General features: G+C 45.3%; 1 protein-coding gene across 10 annotated transcripts in view; it reads right to left on the bottom strand.

Annotated features, from left to right (window-relative positions):
• Positions 1-7,587: 7,587 nt before the first annotated feature.
• Positions 7,588-14,520, bottom strand: part of slit2 (slit homolog 2 (Drosophila)) — a 605,319-nt gene continuing 598,386 nt past the window's right edge. For 9 of the 10 annotated variants that reach the window (XM_085967585.1, XM_085967587.1, XM_085967589.1 and 6 more), the window contains 2 exons: positions 11,863-12,074; positions 7,588-9,385 (listed from right to left, as the gene is read on the bottom strand). In XM_085967585.1, the coding sequence (XP_085823711.1) occupies positions 9,144-9,385; positions 11,863-12,074 (454 nt within the window). In that variant the 3' untranslated portion in view covers positions 7,588-9,143. Of the gene's footprint in view, positions 9,386-11,052; positions 11,142-11,862; positions 12,075-14,520 lie in introns of all 10 variants that reach the window. The other variant, XM_085967593.1, reaches the window with a different exon arrangement.

Here is a 14,520-nt window from a genome sequence, read left to right as displayed (position 1 = left end):
CGGTACGCCCTTCTGAGGGTTGAAAATGGAGACAAGAGGTTGATGATCAGTTAGTAGAGTAAATTTCTGACGGTGCAGGTAGCGATTGAACTTCTTCACCCCCCACACCAGGCTGAGGGCCTCTCTGTCAATCTGGGCGTAGTTACGCTCGGCTGAATTAACGAGCGTGACGCAAAAGCTATCGGCCTCTCTGAGCCATCAAGGAATTTATGTGACAGTACCGCTCCAATGCCGTAGGGAGACGCATCACACGCCAGTCTTATCGGTAGTGATGGGTTGTAGTGAGCCAATACTTCTCTTGAAGTGACGAGATCCTTGCTCTTCTGAAAGGCCCACTTACATTCATCGCTCCATTTCCATGCTACTCCAGTTTGTAGTAGGGCGTTCAGTGGGTGCAGAATTGTGGACAAATTCGGCAAAAACTTATGGTAGTAATTCACCAATCCGAGGAATGACCTCAGTTGCAACACATTTTCAGGCACTGGAGCCTTAACTACCGCTTCAATTTTGTCAGGGGACTTATGTAACCCCTCTTCATCAATCACGTGGCCACAATACGATATCTGTTTCTTAAAAAACTCGCACTTAGGGCGATTGGCTCATAGCCCATGTTCTCTTAGTCTAGTGAGCACCTGCTCTAGGTTGGCAAGGTGTTCACTGTTATCTTCACCTGTCACTAGGATGTCGTCCAAGTAACACTGAGTCCCTGGAATCCCTTGCAGGACTTGTTCCATCGCTCTTTGCCATATCGCCGGAGCTGATGCTACTCCGAATACCAGTCGATTATACTGGTAAAGACCTTTGTGAGTGTTTATCGTGAGATACTTCCTAGAGGATTCTTCAACCTCCATCTGCAAATATGCTTGTGCTAGGTCAATTTTTGTAAAACGCTTCCCTCCAGACAGTGAAGCGAAAATATCTTCTATCCTCGGAAGAGGATATTGTACTGTGTGAAGGACTGGGTTCACCGTCACCTTGAAGTCCCCACAGATGCGAACCTTCCTTGGCTCCTCAGACTTATTGTTTAACATTTTCTTCATGACAGGAACGATGGGTGTCACCCACTCGCTCCAGTCTACCTTAGATAACACGCCTGCATTCTCCAGATTCTCCAGCTCTGCCTCGACGGCTGGGCGAATTGCATATGGTATCGGTCTTGCTTTGAAAAACTTGGGAATTGCATTCTCTTCTATTTTTATCGAGGCGGTTACGCCTTTAAGAATTCCCAGTTCTTGTTGAAATACCTCTTTGGCGTTAGCTAAGATTGTTGACAATCGTCCAGGAGTGACGTCGTCATCCTTTTTACCAGCCACCGTCAGTGCCTGAATGGAGTGCCAGTCTAAACTTATCTTTCTGATCCATTCACGTCCCAATAACGGTGGTCCACCATCTTCCAGTATGTACAGATACAATTTCTGTATTTCCTTGCCGTTGTATTCGACAGGCACCCTCTGGGGTATACTTTTTGCCCCGTACACGTCTTCAAGACAATGGATGTCTCTTTCAAGTGTATGTGTGAGAATAGCCGCTCGTAGTCTCATCGATTCATGACGGTCAGAGCTGATCCTGACTTGGGACCCTGCTATCGTGAGGGTGACCCAAATGGTTCGGTGATCCTCTTTTGTGATTATGTTGTGAAGTTTGAGACAGCTTAGTCTCTTGTTCCCAGATTCACTATTGCTCATCTGGTCTTCGGAACTACTGTCCGTCATCTTTTGTACTTTCCTGTACTGTTCCTTAGTAGCCTTTTTGTTGTTGTTAGTCTTCTTCCCAGACCTGCAAACTCGTGCAATGTGTCCCATCTTTCCGCATTGCCTGCATATTTTGTCCTTGGACCAGTAGTCCTTCTGGTCATGGGTTGTTCTGCCGCAGCGATAACATTTTTCAAATCCCCATGTCATTTCGTGGGTGCCGTATTCCTGTGGCTTTCGCTGAATTTCCGCAGCTCCCCTTGCTGCTGCTTCGTACGATACTGCCACGCTGAAAGCCTTATCTAGCGTCAGCTCTTTCTCTGAGAGTAACCTCTTCTGGGTACCTTCACTCAGGAGTCCACAGACAAATTTGTCCCGTAGGGTATCTGCCAGTCCTGCTCCGAACTGGCAGTGCTTTGATAGCTTGCATAGCTCCGTAAGGTAATCAGCATTGCTCTCATCTTTATGCTGATTTCTCCTGTGGAATTTAAATCTTTCTGCTATCAGCAGCGGTGTGGGATTTAGGTGTTCCTGTAGGTTATCAACAATTTCGTTAAAACTCTTCGCCTTCGGTTTGGCTGGAGTAATCAGGTTCCACAATAGGCCGTACGTTCTTGCGCCCATTAAGTTTAGTAGTAGCGATGCCTTTTTCTCATCGGCTACTTCGTTTGCCTCGCAATATACCTCGACTCTTTCCACATACGTGGTCCAGTCTTCTATTGCATTATCGAAGGCAGTGATATTGCCAGTCTTCGGCATCTTGGAAATCTAAGATGGCGCCTCCCGTGCTTTGCCTTCTTCCCCGATTTAACAAAATGGTGCCTCCCGCGCTTTGCCTTCTTCCCCGCTGGATTAAGATGGCGCCTCCCGCGCTTTCTGTCTTCTCCGCTGCTGCTAGCGCTGTTGCTGGCGTTTTATGCCTTGATGGTGACGCCCTATGGTCTTCGCGCACTTCCCCCCGCACTGCTGCTAACGCCGCTCTCCGCGGTTCCCGTAGCAAACTGCAGCTCCTCGCGGCTTTCTGCGGTTCTAATTTTTATTATTTCCCCATCGTCGGAGCAACCCTGTGGGACACTTGCCTCCCTCTTCTTGGGTCTGTGCGCTGCCCGGCTTCGTAGCACTGGCCGCGCCCTGTGTGCTCCTCTTCCCGACAACGCTGCTCGGCCCCGTTGAAAAGCCACCCGATCGAGCTCTAGACCGCCGCAGCCCAGGAAGGATCAGTGTACTACCTGCCACCAGCCCGATTAGCTGAAACACCATCGACAGGATAACCAAGCCCCGCTCTCGACAGCCTCTCCTGCAAATCTTCAACTCCGATGAATCAGAGGCGGATGCCCACGGTCGACGCCCGTTTCTTCTGTTCGTTTGATTTTTTTTTCTTTCTTCCTTCTGGCCTCGACCTCTGATAACTTCGCTTCAGGGATGGATCCCCATGAGGTGGTGCAGACTGTAGGTAAGTTCGGATCTGCTCGTCGCCAGTATTATGTCCGTGTGTAATTGAGACACGGACTGCAGGAGTTGGTTATAACAGGTCTTTACTGAGTGGAGACAACCTGGAACTAGTATGCAAAGTTACTACACAGGCTTATATACAGGGGTGGTCACTACTGGTACTGCAGTATACAGGGGCTGCAGAATATAGTTCCTTCTGCAAAGTACATACACTACAGATGCGGTGAGGATGTTTCCACTGATGGGTGAGACTAGAACTAGGGGGCATAATCTTAGAATAAGGGGCTGCCCTTTCAAAACTGAGATGAGGAGAAACTTCTTCACTCAGAGGGTAGTAAATCTATGGAATTTGCTACCCCAGAGAGCTGTGGAAGCTGCAACATTAAATAAATTTAAAATGGAGATAGACATTTTCCTAGCAGATAAGGGAATTAGGGGTTACGGGGAAAGGGCAGGGAAGTGGACGTGAGTCTAGATTCAGATCAGCCATGATCCTATTGAATGGCGGAGCAGGCCCGAGGGGCCGTATGGCCTACTCCTGCTCCTATTTCTTATGTTCTTATGTTCTTATAAGAGCGGCGGCCACTGCTTTCTTCACATTACGCCGCGCTAACAGGTGGTGATAAGGTAGGGAATTTCTCCCCCTTTGTCCAATATTTGTTGCCTTAGAGCTCTGCAAGCTGGTAGCATTGTTGGCCCTTGCTCTTCCTCTACATTGTTGGCTTCCTCGTAATCCTAATGCTCTTGCGTCTTCACTTCCTCCTCAGGTGGCACCAGTGTTTTCCCCCTTTGCAGGGTGAAGTTATGTAGCATACAGCTTACCACCTCGAATCTGGGGACTCTCGGGCTGTACTGAATGATGCCTCCAGGTCTATACAGGCAGTGGAACCTCTGTTTCAAGTTCCCAATTGTCTGCTCAGTCAGAGCTCTGGTAGAGGTGTGACTCTGATGGTATCACTCCTCAGCGTCTGTGCTCTGGTTCCTGAGAGGTGTCATGATCTACGTGCTCACGGGATACCCCTTGTCCTCAAGCAGCCAGCATTACACCCGATAGTCTGGATGAAAGTGAAGAGGGATTGAGGACTGGCAAAAGATAAATGCATCATGACTGCTGCCAGGAAACCGGGCACAGATCCGCATGATCACAGAATCACAGAATCACAGAAACCTCACAGTGCAGATAGAGGCCATTTCGGCCCATCGAGCCTGCACCGACACATATCCCACCCCGATCCCCGTAACCCCTAAACCAACACATATCCCACCCTACCCCCGTAACCCCACGTATTTAATCCCCCTAACACTAAGGGTCAATTTATCATAGCCAATCAACCTAACCTGCACATCTTTGGACAGTGGGAGGAAACCGGAGCACCCGGAGAAAACCCACGCAAACACGGGGAGAATGTGCAAACTCCACACAGACAGTCACCCGAGGCCGGATTCGAACCCGGGTCCCTGGAGCTGTGAGGCAACAGTGCTAACCACTATGCCACCGTGCTGCCTATGGTCACATACCAGCTGTACCTTCAAAGAGTGGAAGCCCTTCCTGTTAACAAAGATGCCTGGTTCTTTGTATGGGGCACGCAAAGGCTATGTGGGTACAGTCGATTAAACCCTGCACTTGTGGGTAGCCTGCAATTGTGGCAAAGCTCAGAGCTCTTTCTCCTTGGTTTGCTGCCTCCATTAGGATCATGATCAATATTTTCTGCTTGATGAGGAGGGCATCTTTCTTTTATTCATTACTGGAATGTGGGCATCACTGGCAAGGCCAGCATTTATTGCCCATCCCTAATTGCCCTTGAAAAGGTGGTGGTGAGCTGCCTTCTCAAACGCTACAGTCCTTATGGTGAGGGTACTCCCATAGGACTGTTAAGAAGGGAGTTCCAGGATTTTGACCCAGCGATGATAAAGGAACAGCAATATATTTCCAAGTCAGGATGGTGTGTAACCTGGAGGGGAACTTGGAGGTGGTGGTGTTCCCACGCACCTGCTGCCCTTGTCCTTCTTGATGGCAGAGGTCGCAGGTTTGGGAGGTGCTGTCAAAGAAGCCTTTGCGAGTTGCTGCAGTGCATCTTGTGCCGGTGGTGGAGGGAGTAAATGTTTTTTAAGGTGGTGAAAGGGGTACTATTTGTCCTGGATGGTGTCGAGACTCTCAAGTATTGTTGGAGCTGCACTCATCCAGGCAAGTGGAGAGTATTCCATCACACTCCTGAACTGTGCCTTGTAGATGGTGGAACGGCTTTGGGGAGTCAGGAGGTGAGACACTCGCCACAGAATACCCAGCCTCTGACCTGCTCTTGTAGCCACTGTATTTATGTGGCTGGTCCAGTTAAGTTTCTGGTCAATGGTAACCCCCAGGATGTTGATGGTGTGGGATTTGGAGATGGTAATGGCATTGAATGTCAAGGGGCGGTGGTTAGACTCGCGCTTGTTGGAGATAGTCATTGCCTGGCACTTGAGTGGAACAAATGGTACCTGCCACTTATCAGCCCAAGCCTGAATGTCGTCCAGGTCTTGCTGCATGCGGGCATGGATCGCTTCGTTATCTGAGGAGTTGCAAATGGAACTGAACACTGTGTAAATCATCAATGAACATCCCCAGTTCTAACCTTATGATGGAGGGAAGGTCATTGATGAAGCAACTGAAGATGGTTGGCACTAGGTCACTGCCCTGAGGAACTCCTGCAGCGATGTCCTGGGACTGTGATGATTGATCTTCAATCACCACAACCATCTTCCTTTGTGCTAGGTATGACTCCAGCCAGTGGAGAGTTTTCCCCCTGATTCCCATTGACTTCAACTTTACTTTGGCTCCTTGATGCCACAACCGGTCAAATGCTGCCTTGATGTCAAGGGCAGTCACTCTCAACTCACCTCTGGAATTCAGCTCTTTTGTCCATGTTTGGACCAAGGCTGTAATGAGGTCTGGAGCTGAGTGGTCCTGGCGGAACCCAAACTGAACAACGGCAAACAGATTATTGGTAAGTAGGTGCTGCTTGATAGCACTGTCGACGACACCTTCCATCATCTTGCTGATGATTGAGAGTAGACTGATGGGACAGTAATTGGCCGGATTGGATTTGTCCTGCTTTTGTGGACAGGACAGTCTTGCCCGTTTTCCACATTGTCGGATAGATGCCAGTGTTATAGCTGTACTGGAACAGCTTGGCTAGAGGCGCGGCTAGTTCTGCAGCACAAGTCTTCAGTATGAGAGCCGGGATGTTGTCGGGCCCATAGCTTTTGCTGTATCCAGTGCACTCAGCCGTTTCTTGATATCACTTGGAGTGAATTGAATTGGCTGAAGACTGGTTTCTGTGATGGTGGAGACCTGAGGAGGAGCAGTGGACTGCAAATAGACTAATATTGCTGATGCAGACTGGAATGACCCTGTGGTGTAGTAATTCAGGGCTGCAGTCACCTTTACAGCCAGTGGCAGTGATGCGTATGCCTTGGTGCTGGGCTGAAGTTAGTGCTGCAACAGGTGACATAGCTCTGTCACAGCCTCCCTGGTGAAGTGGAGCTGCCGGAAACACCTTCTCAGTTAAGCTGAGGTAGGATGCTGAAGTATGCAAGCCCCATGTGGTGTAAGGCCTCCTGTGCCCTCCTGTCTTTCACCCTCTTCTCTCAGTAGCTGCAGGTCTCGGCTCTCTTCCTTGCTCCTCCAGCCCCAGTGGCAGACCGAGCAGCACACCAGTAATTTCACAGGTTATGTGCTGAAGCACCTGCACAGAGTTAATCCTGTGCCTTCAAAGGTCACACCCCAATGTCTCCACACAGCTACAGCAGCCAGCAGTCAAATAAAAGACCTACAAGCCCAGCAGCAACCGAGAAAATCTAGCCAGAGACTTACCTGAATGGAGCCAAGGATCCCTTCTGACGAAGGGTCATTGACCTGAAACGTTAACTCTGTTTCTCTCTCCACAGATGCTGCCTGACCTGCTGAGTATTTCCAGCATTTTCTGTTTTTTTCCCTTTAAATAGTGCTGGTGCAGCTTGCTATGCTACTGTTGGTGCCAAGAATTACTGGGCGGACTTAAGAATCAGCAAACCTTGTGTGATAACAGTTCATTATGGGATAAAGGGCCTTAAGACAGTCACAGGACCCTTATATTTTAATAATTTAATGAGGACCCCGCTTTCAGGCAGTCACCCAGGACGACTTCAAGTTGCCCGATCTAATATAGCAGTTGGCACCCTCCCTGGGGAGATCGGGCACGGGAGGCCATGACTTGAAATTTGTCTCCCTATCGCTGAATTTACGACCAAAAGGTGAGTGCACTGAATTGAATTTCTCCCCCTGTGCTTCTCTCTTCAAGCTGTTAAACTAGTAATCTAGTCAGCAGAAGCAAGGATGGAATGAGAAAAGTAGGTTTAGCATTTTCTTTCTACCAACAAGCAAGGCACTACGTAACTATTCAATAAATACAAGGGTAAATCCGACTGAAGTTAATATCTGATTTAATTTACAAACATCAGTAGCATTACCGATATCAGTCAACATGTACATCTAACCAGTTGTAAAAAGCAATGAAAGGAAACCAAGTTGTATTTACACAGGCGTTCCCAGTCTTTAATTTGTAAAGAGCACTGCCCAACGACTAAAATTTATGAACTCTAAATCTGAGGCTTAGCAGCAACAAGTTACTGTAGGAGAACAAAGGGCTGACAAGTAGTTTCAATAGTCAAGAAAATGAGACAATTCTGAACTTCACAGTCAAGTCAGGAAGCTGAGGAACTCCAACAATATCCTGATATGTAAAAACTTGTCCATCTGCCAGGGAAATAGCATGTGTTTTAATTTATCTTTACCAAAGTTTGGGGTTTGGTGGGCGGGGGGGGGGGGGGGGGCGGGGGTTGAAAAAAAAAATCACTTCTATAACAAAAAGTCTAGTTTGTCAAGATCATTATTTCTCTGGTAAGGTACAAATTCAGCAGAATTTCACAAAATATACACTGGTTTGTTACATGTGACACTGTTAGACTGAGGTTATTTCCCAGGCTTTGTAAACCAAAGCAATGTCATTGGTCAAAAGTACAGGAGACACAACTGATCAAAAAGGTAACAAGACAATTCACCCCGAGAGGACATGCTAGAATGTTAGTTACTCTATCCCCCCCCAAATAAAAATAAAAAACTGCAATCATTTTTTTTTAACATTTTTAACATACAAAAATATGAGGACGAAATATAAATTAATATATATTAAAGATTCAAAAATGGAGTGAAAGAGAAGTTCTAGCAAAGTTAGGTACAAGTTTTTTTTGATACAATAAATACTTCTTAATGATATTTTGAATACTGCGTAAACTCATTTCAAAAGAAAACCACAAAACTTTATCCAACTAAGTAATCCATACATCAATTCTCTATTTGTTGTATAGTCCCCATTTATAATTATATTACAAAGAATTAATACTGGAAACAAGGCTTGCTAAAACACTTTGTAAGCTCGAATATGCTAATGTACACATTATACTGGGGAAAAGAAAAATGACTGTTCACATAATCAAGATATAAAATGACAGCGGAAGTTCCAGGGCTTCTTCATTGATGCACATTCTTGGTTTCATTTCCTTACAGCACAGTTAAATTATGTCCCTGTTTCAAAGATGAACTGACATGACTGGCAGCTTGTCATCTTCTTCAAGCGGGCATCACCCACTTTCAGTGGCACAGTCCTCCTTTGGATTTCACTTTTTTTGTCCACCGGATGTCAAAATAAGGAAAGCTTCCTTTCGCCGAGCCAGGAAAAGACAAAATCCAGTCCAAAACGGTTTGGCTTCTGACAGACATTTTTATGCATTTCGCAACAACTTTCAGTCAAAAGGACTTGAAACGTTTTTGTAAATGAAGAAAATAGTCATTTTCTGATAATAAAAATAAGTCTGTTCTGTATTTTACAATATAATTCAAATATCTCCACCACGGAAGCAAAATACGTCCCACACAGTCACCAGGCGCACATTGTTTTGAAAAAGGGCGAGCAGTTGAAGCTTTTACAAGGAACATCGTGAGCAGCCGCATTTCACGACTTTCTCCACCTCCTCCACAAATGAAGAGCCGTCAGTGCATTCAAAACTGTATTTCCGTCGCTTGCTTCTCAGAGGTCCACAGCACTGTCCGTTGTCACATCCGCCTCGGCACTCTAACCGCGAGACCTTTTTGGTTGTCTGGCAAGCGGCGTAGCCTTGCTGCTTCTGGTAGTAATCTCGGATTCGTTCCCCTCGACAGGAGATTTCTGGAAATGAGAATGGAACGAGAATTACTTCTGATTTACTTCTAGTAATGACACCGTTCTAGTAATATATTTAGTTTCTTGGGCTATGCATAGTCTTAAGCCTGCAGCACTAATTAGCTTATATCTAAATGGTTTGGTCATTTGTGCAAGCTCCACAGTTGCCAAAACAGGAGATAAAATATTTTCATACTTTGAATGGCTGTCATTATCTATAGTTCAGCACCGTCAGTTATGAAGGAGGCTCTCCAGTACCAGCCATTACCTTTGGAAGTCTATATGTGCTCCTGTGTCACCATATGGAAAGAAGTATACAGTACTGGACTAGCAACCTAGAGGCTGAGAGTTCAAATCCGACCGTGCAAAATTGTGAAATTGAATTCAATAAATCTGGTGATTTGTAAGCTAGTACCAAAAAGAATAATCAGTTGTTGGATTGTCATAAAAGGATCCAACTGGTTCACTAATGCCCTTCAGGGAAGAGAACATACCACCCTTACATGCGACTCCCACATTGTGTGGTTGATTCTAAATGCCCCAGCAAACACATCAGTTATCAGCACAACTAGTGATGGGCAATAAGGGTGGCTTTGCCAGCATTGCCCACATCTTGAGAACAAATAAAAAGTCACTTCTCCTTCACCCAAGCCTGCCACATTTGGCAGTTGTTTGGTAGAAGTGCAAGATTTCTAACTGAAAGGAGTATGAGCAGAGTTTCTTTCCATATCATTGAAAACAGAATTTGGCATCATATTTTCATTTGCTTTATTTTTGTATATAATTAGGAAACTGATTATTCATACAAACTCCATGACTGATTACTAAAAGAAGAAATGTTGGAATTTGAAATACCCACAAAGTTCAAGATTTCAGGACTCCAGGATGTGACATGTTACTGGCCAGTTATATTATATAATTGGGAGTATGAACATACCATCTGTACTTGAAATAATTTTAAAAATACTATAAAACCATAAACAAAATTATCCTCACACCTATTTATAGAAACAAAATACCCAGTGAGACTGAGTTTATAAACAGCTTGTTCCACTTGTGAGGGAAAGCTTCATAACTTTGTGACTTACAAACCCTTCTTCACTTGTGGAATAAAACTGAGTAGCGGCTGTTGCTTCTTCGAGAAAGCTCTTCTAATACCTAGTATTGTATTTCTGTTAAATATATTTTGGGTGGACCGTAACAGTGGTAAATGCTATTCTAACCAGAGACTGAAAACATGGTGCTTTACAATAAAAATGTACAGCTTCAAATGCACCATCAAGAATGACAAACACAAGCTCCCTTAGCACTTCAGTTTTTCCATCAGTTGTTATGGATACAAAAGAATTGATTTTGTAACACATTACACACTTATTTATTGACTATGTTTCCAGTCATCTGGTATGGAAACATGAACCAACAAGACATGGGAATAACTATCATTACCACTGACTGCATGCTTTAACACTTATACCAATAGAGTAAGAAAATCACACTGTACGAGGAAAAAGGGCAGGGGAAAACTCTGAGTCAGAATCATGGGGGGGTGGGGGGGGAGATAGATTTTATTGGATTCAAACAAGCGAATAAAAAAGAAAAAGGTTTTTAGAAAGGGTAACTAGCAGGAAGAGAGAGAGAAAGAAACGATTCACCCCTTTTCCCATTCGTCTCACCTGCAAGAGGTGCTGTGATTGGTCAGTTGAAGCTGAGAGGTCAGAGGTAGAGTTTGTGCTAGGGTTAAGTGCAGAATCATTGGATTTGGCTGCTCAGTCCAAGAAGATATAGAAATGTTAAAGTGAGATAAACAGCAGTGAGGTTAAAGCTGATAAATGAAACCTATTTAAATGAAGGGCTTTTGAATTCATTTAATGAAAGCTCATAATATGAAAAATGAATTAAACTGAGGCATATAGCAACACAAACATTAGTATTTGAAAGAGTAATCTAGGATACAATTATGCCATTATCAGCATTCAGTATAATTCAGCTAGATGGTATACAGAGTGATCCGTCAATATTCAAAAAGGAGGGAGGAAACACACTTCACAAACACTCTTTCCCACAGAGCAAAGAACAGCTGTTTCTGAAAGAGCCATCAGGCTTCAACTAGTGGGGTGTAGTATACAGTGAACGATGATGAACATTTATGCCACAGGTTTGTCATTTAAAAAAAAGTATATTATTAAGTACTGATGTTCCTCAACTTGTTCTATTTTGTATAACATACTTGTGGGCTTTTCTTCTGGACAGAGGAATGAAATCAGGCACAAAAAGTAAAAAAGCAAAGAAAATAATTAATTTCTGCACCGACTGCTTTCACAATCTTGGAAACACTTAAATATAAGGAAAACAAATGGTGCAGCAGTCCAAAATTAATTGTGGATTGAAGTCACAACATTTCAGAAAATGTGGCTATGATTTAAACGTGCAGGCAAACAATCAGAGCTACATTCAAAAAGCTACTTGAAATGAACTGCCCATACCTTTATCACAATTCTCTCCAGTGTATCCACTATTACATTCACAGTAAGGCCTGCTCAGAGCCGAAAGCCTGCATTTTCCATGTTTACATCTGATGTTCTGACAGGGGTTAAAGAGCTCTTCTTCCTCATCACACAGTACATTTTTGAAACCCAGCTGGCATTTACAGCTGTATGAGAAGGCATTGATGGGCACACAAATACCATGCACACACCTGAAAACAGATTAAAATGCAATTAAATAATCAACAAATGCAATCAGTATTTTTTTCTCACAGTTTCTATTTTATTTTCTTTCCTCCCTGCCACTTGCCATAATGCAATTTTCTGCTGCTCAAAGAGTGGGCAAGCAATGTTAGCTGCACAAATAGAAAGTCTCACACACACGGTAGTCCAGCTCGTGGTTGATTGCGAAGTGATGCAATTGAGGTGGGAAAATTTGAGTAACTGGCAGCTGTAGGACTTGAAATGAAGACCCTCAGGCTGGGAGTCGACATACTCAAGAAAAGGTGTACTCTTTTAAGTGGGTGTGATCAAACAAAATTAAATGTAACTAATAAAACTTTAAAGGAGCCTTAACAAATTAAATTAAAATTTGGTTGGTTGGGGTGATGATACACTCCAGTCCCCGCGGCACCCACCAGTTGCGGAAGGCCTCAAGTGTGCCGGCGGACACCGCGTGCTCCATCTCCAGGGTCACCCAGGCGCGAACATGGCCGCGGAAGAGAGGCAGGCAATTGGGCCGAACGACCCCCTCGACCGCCCGCTGCCTGGACCAGTTAATGGCTTTTTTGGCCAGGCCCAGGAGCAGTCCTACGAGGAGGTCCTCCGATCTGCCCACTCAGCCTCCGCACCGCAAGAAAAGGTGCAAGGACAATCCTAGTAACTACAGGCCAGTCAGTTTAACATCAGTGGTGGGTAAAGTTTTAGAAACAACAGTCAAGGAAAAAATTAATGGGCACTTGGAGAGGATTAAGCTAATTAAGGAGAGCCAACATGGATTTGTAAAAGGCAGATCATGTTTGACTAATATAATTTTTTGATGAAGTAACAGGGAGGATTGATGAAGGGAACGCAATGGATGTTGTCTACATTGACTTTTGGAAGGTGTTTGACAAAGTACCACATAGAAGGCTAGTTAACAAAATTGAGGCTCATGGAATAGGTGGGTCAGTGGCAGCTTGGATAAGGAATTGGCTTAAGGATAGAAAACAGTGAGTTGTGGTAAATGGCTGTTTTTCAGACTGGAGGATGGTAGACAGTGGTGTTCCCCAAGGGTCAGTGCTGGGGCTACTGCTTTTTTTGATATATATAAATGACCTGGATATTGGAATACAGAGTAGAATTTCTAAATTTGTCGATGACACCAAACTTGGGGGTGTGGCAAACAGTGAGGGTGATACCAATCGACTGCAGCAGGACATAAAAAGGCTAGCAGAATGGGCAGACAAGTGGCAGATGGAATTTAATACAGAGAAGTGTGAGGTGATGCATTTTGGATGAAGGAACAGGAGAGGCAATATATACTTAATGGCAGTTTTAAAGAGTGTGCAGGGACAGAGGGACCTAGAAGTTAATGTGCATAGGTCCCTGAAGGTGGCAGGACATACTGAGAGAGTGGTTAGCAAAGCATATGGGGGGAAAAATTCGGTTGGTTAGCACCTCCCGTTAGCGCCTCCGGGGCACTAGGAACTTAGCGCCCGAGCACGGCGATTTTAGTGCCGCTCGCGAAATTGACCAGTCGTTTTGCGCCAGCACTAAACACTACCACCAAGATCTCTTACGCCCGCAGATTGTGACTTCTTAAAGGGGAGGGGCCTAGCGCTGCCCAACCCAGGGCCAACTGGGCCACCAGGGATCGGAGTGCCGGCAAAAGATGGAGCACAGCTGGCACTCCGCGGGGGGGCTGCACAGGAGGCCGTGGACGGCAGAGGGGTCAAATGGCCGCCCGGCACCTCCCCTTTAATGTGCGCCGCCCCGGCTGCAGGTAGGCCCCCCTGACCCCGTCGGACATAGCATCCGGCGGTAAGTCAGGGGCGCTACCGAAGATCGCGGCCGGGGCGCTGTGCACAGCAATGACATCACTGCCGGTGATGCAGCCCCGCGGGGTGCCAACGGTTACCACCGCCGCTAACCTCCCGCTGAATTTTGTGGGAGGCATTGGTGGTGCCGTGCTCAGGTGCTATTTGCTTTGCGCCCTGTTAGCATCCTAAGAGGGCGCTAATGGGGGGGTGCAAAGCAACCGAATTTTTAGGCCCTGGGGTTTAACCTCATTTGGTAGCACACTACCTAATGCTTTTGTGTCTTATTTTATCACAGTTATTACTCCATATGAATTGCGCATAGAGCAATTTTTTCAAAATGCACAAAATAGTGCACTGTAAGAGGAATTTAAACCTTCAGGTGAGGTACTTTTCCAAATAAATCAGAAGCTCCCTTGTATACCTGTTGGTTATCACTGACTGAACAATAACAGCAGAGGCCATTCTTGGTCACAGAATGGCATGTGATAGTGAAATCTTTAGCATTGAGGAATTTTTTCAGATGGCGGTGATGGGGGTTCTTGAAAAGTTCTCATTACTAAGTCCTGGATGCTGTAAAATTTTATCTAAGTTCTTTATTCATTAACAGGAGTCGTTCAGAATCTATGATCATTCTTCC

The sequence above is a fragment of the Somniosus microcephalus genome, chromosome 2 (assembly GCF_052327205.1).
Source record: "Somniosus microcephalus isolate GS21.2 chromosome 2, FLI_Smic_1.0, whole genome shotgun sequence".
Lineage (NCBI taxonomy): Eukaryota > Metazoa > Chordata > Chondrichthyes > Squaliformes > Somniosidae > Somniosus > Somniosus microcephalus.
This window is presented reverse-complemented; position numbering and strand designations above follow the sequence as displayed.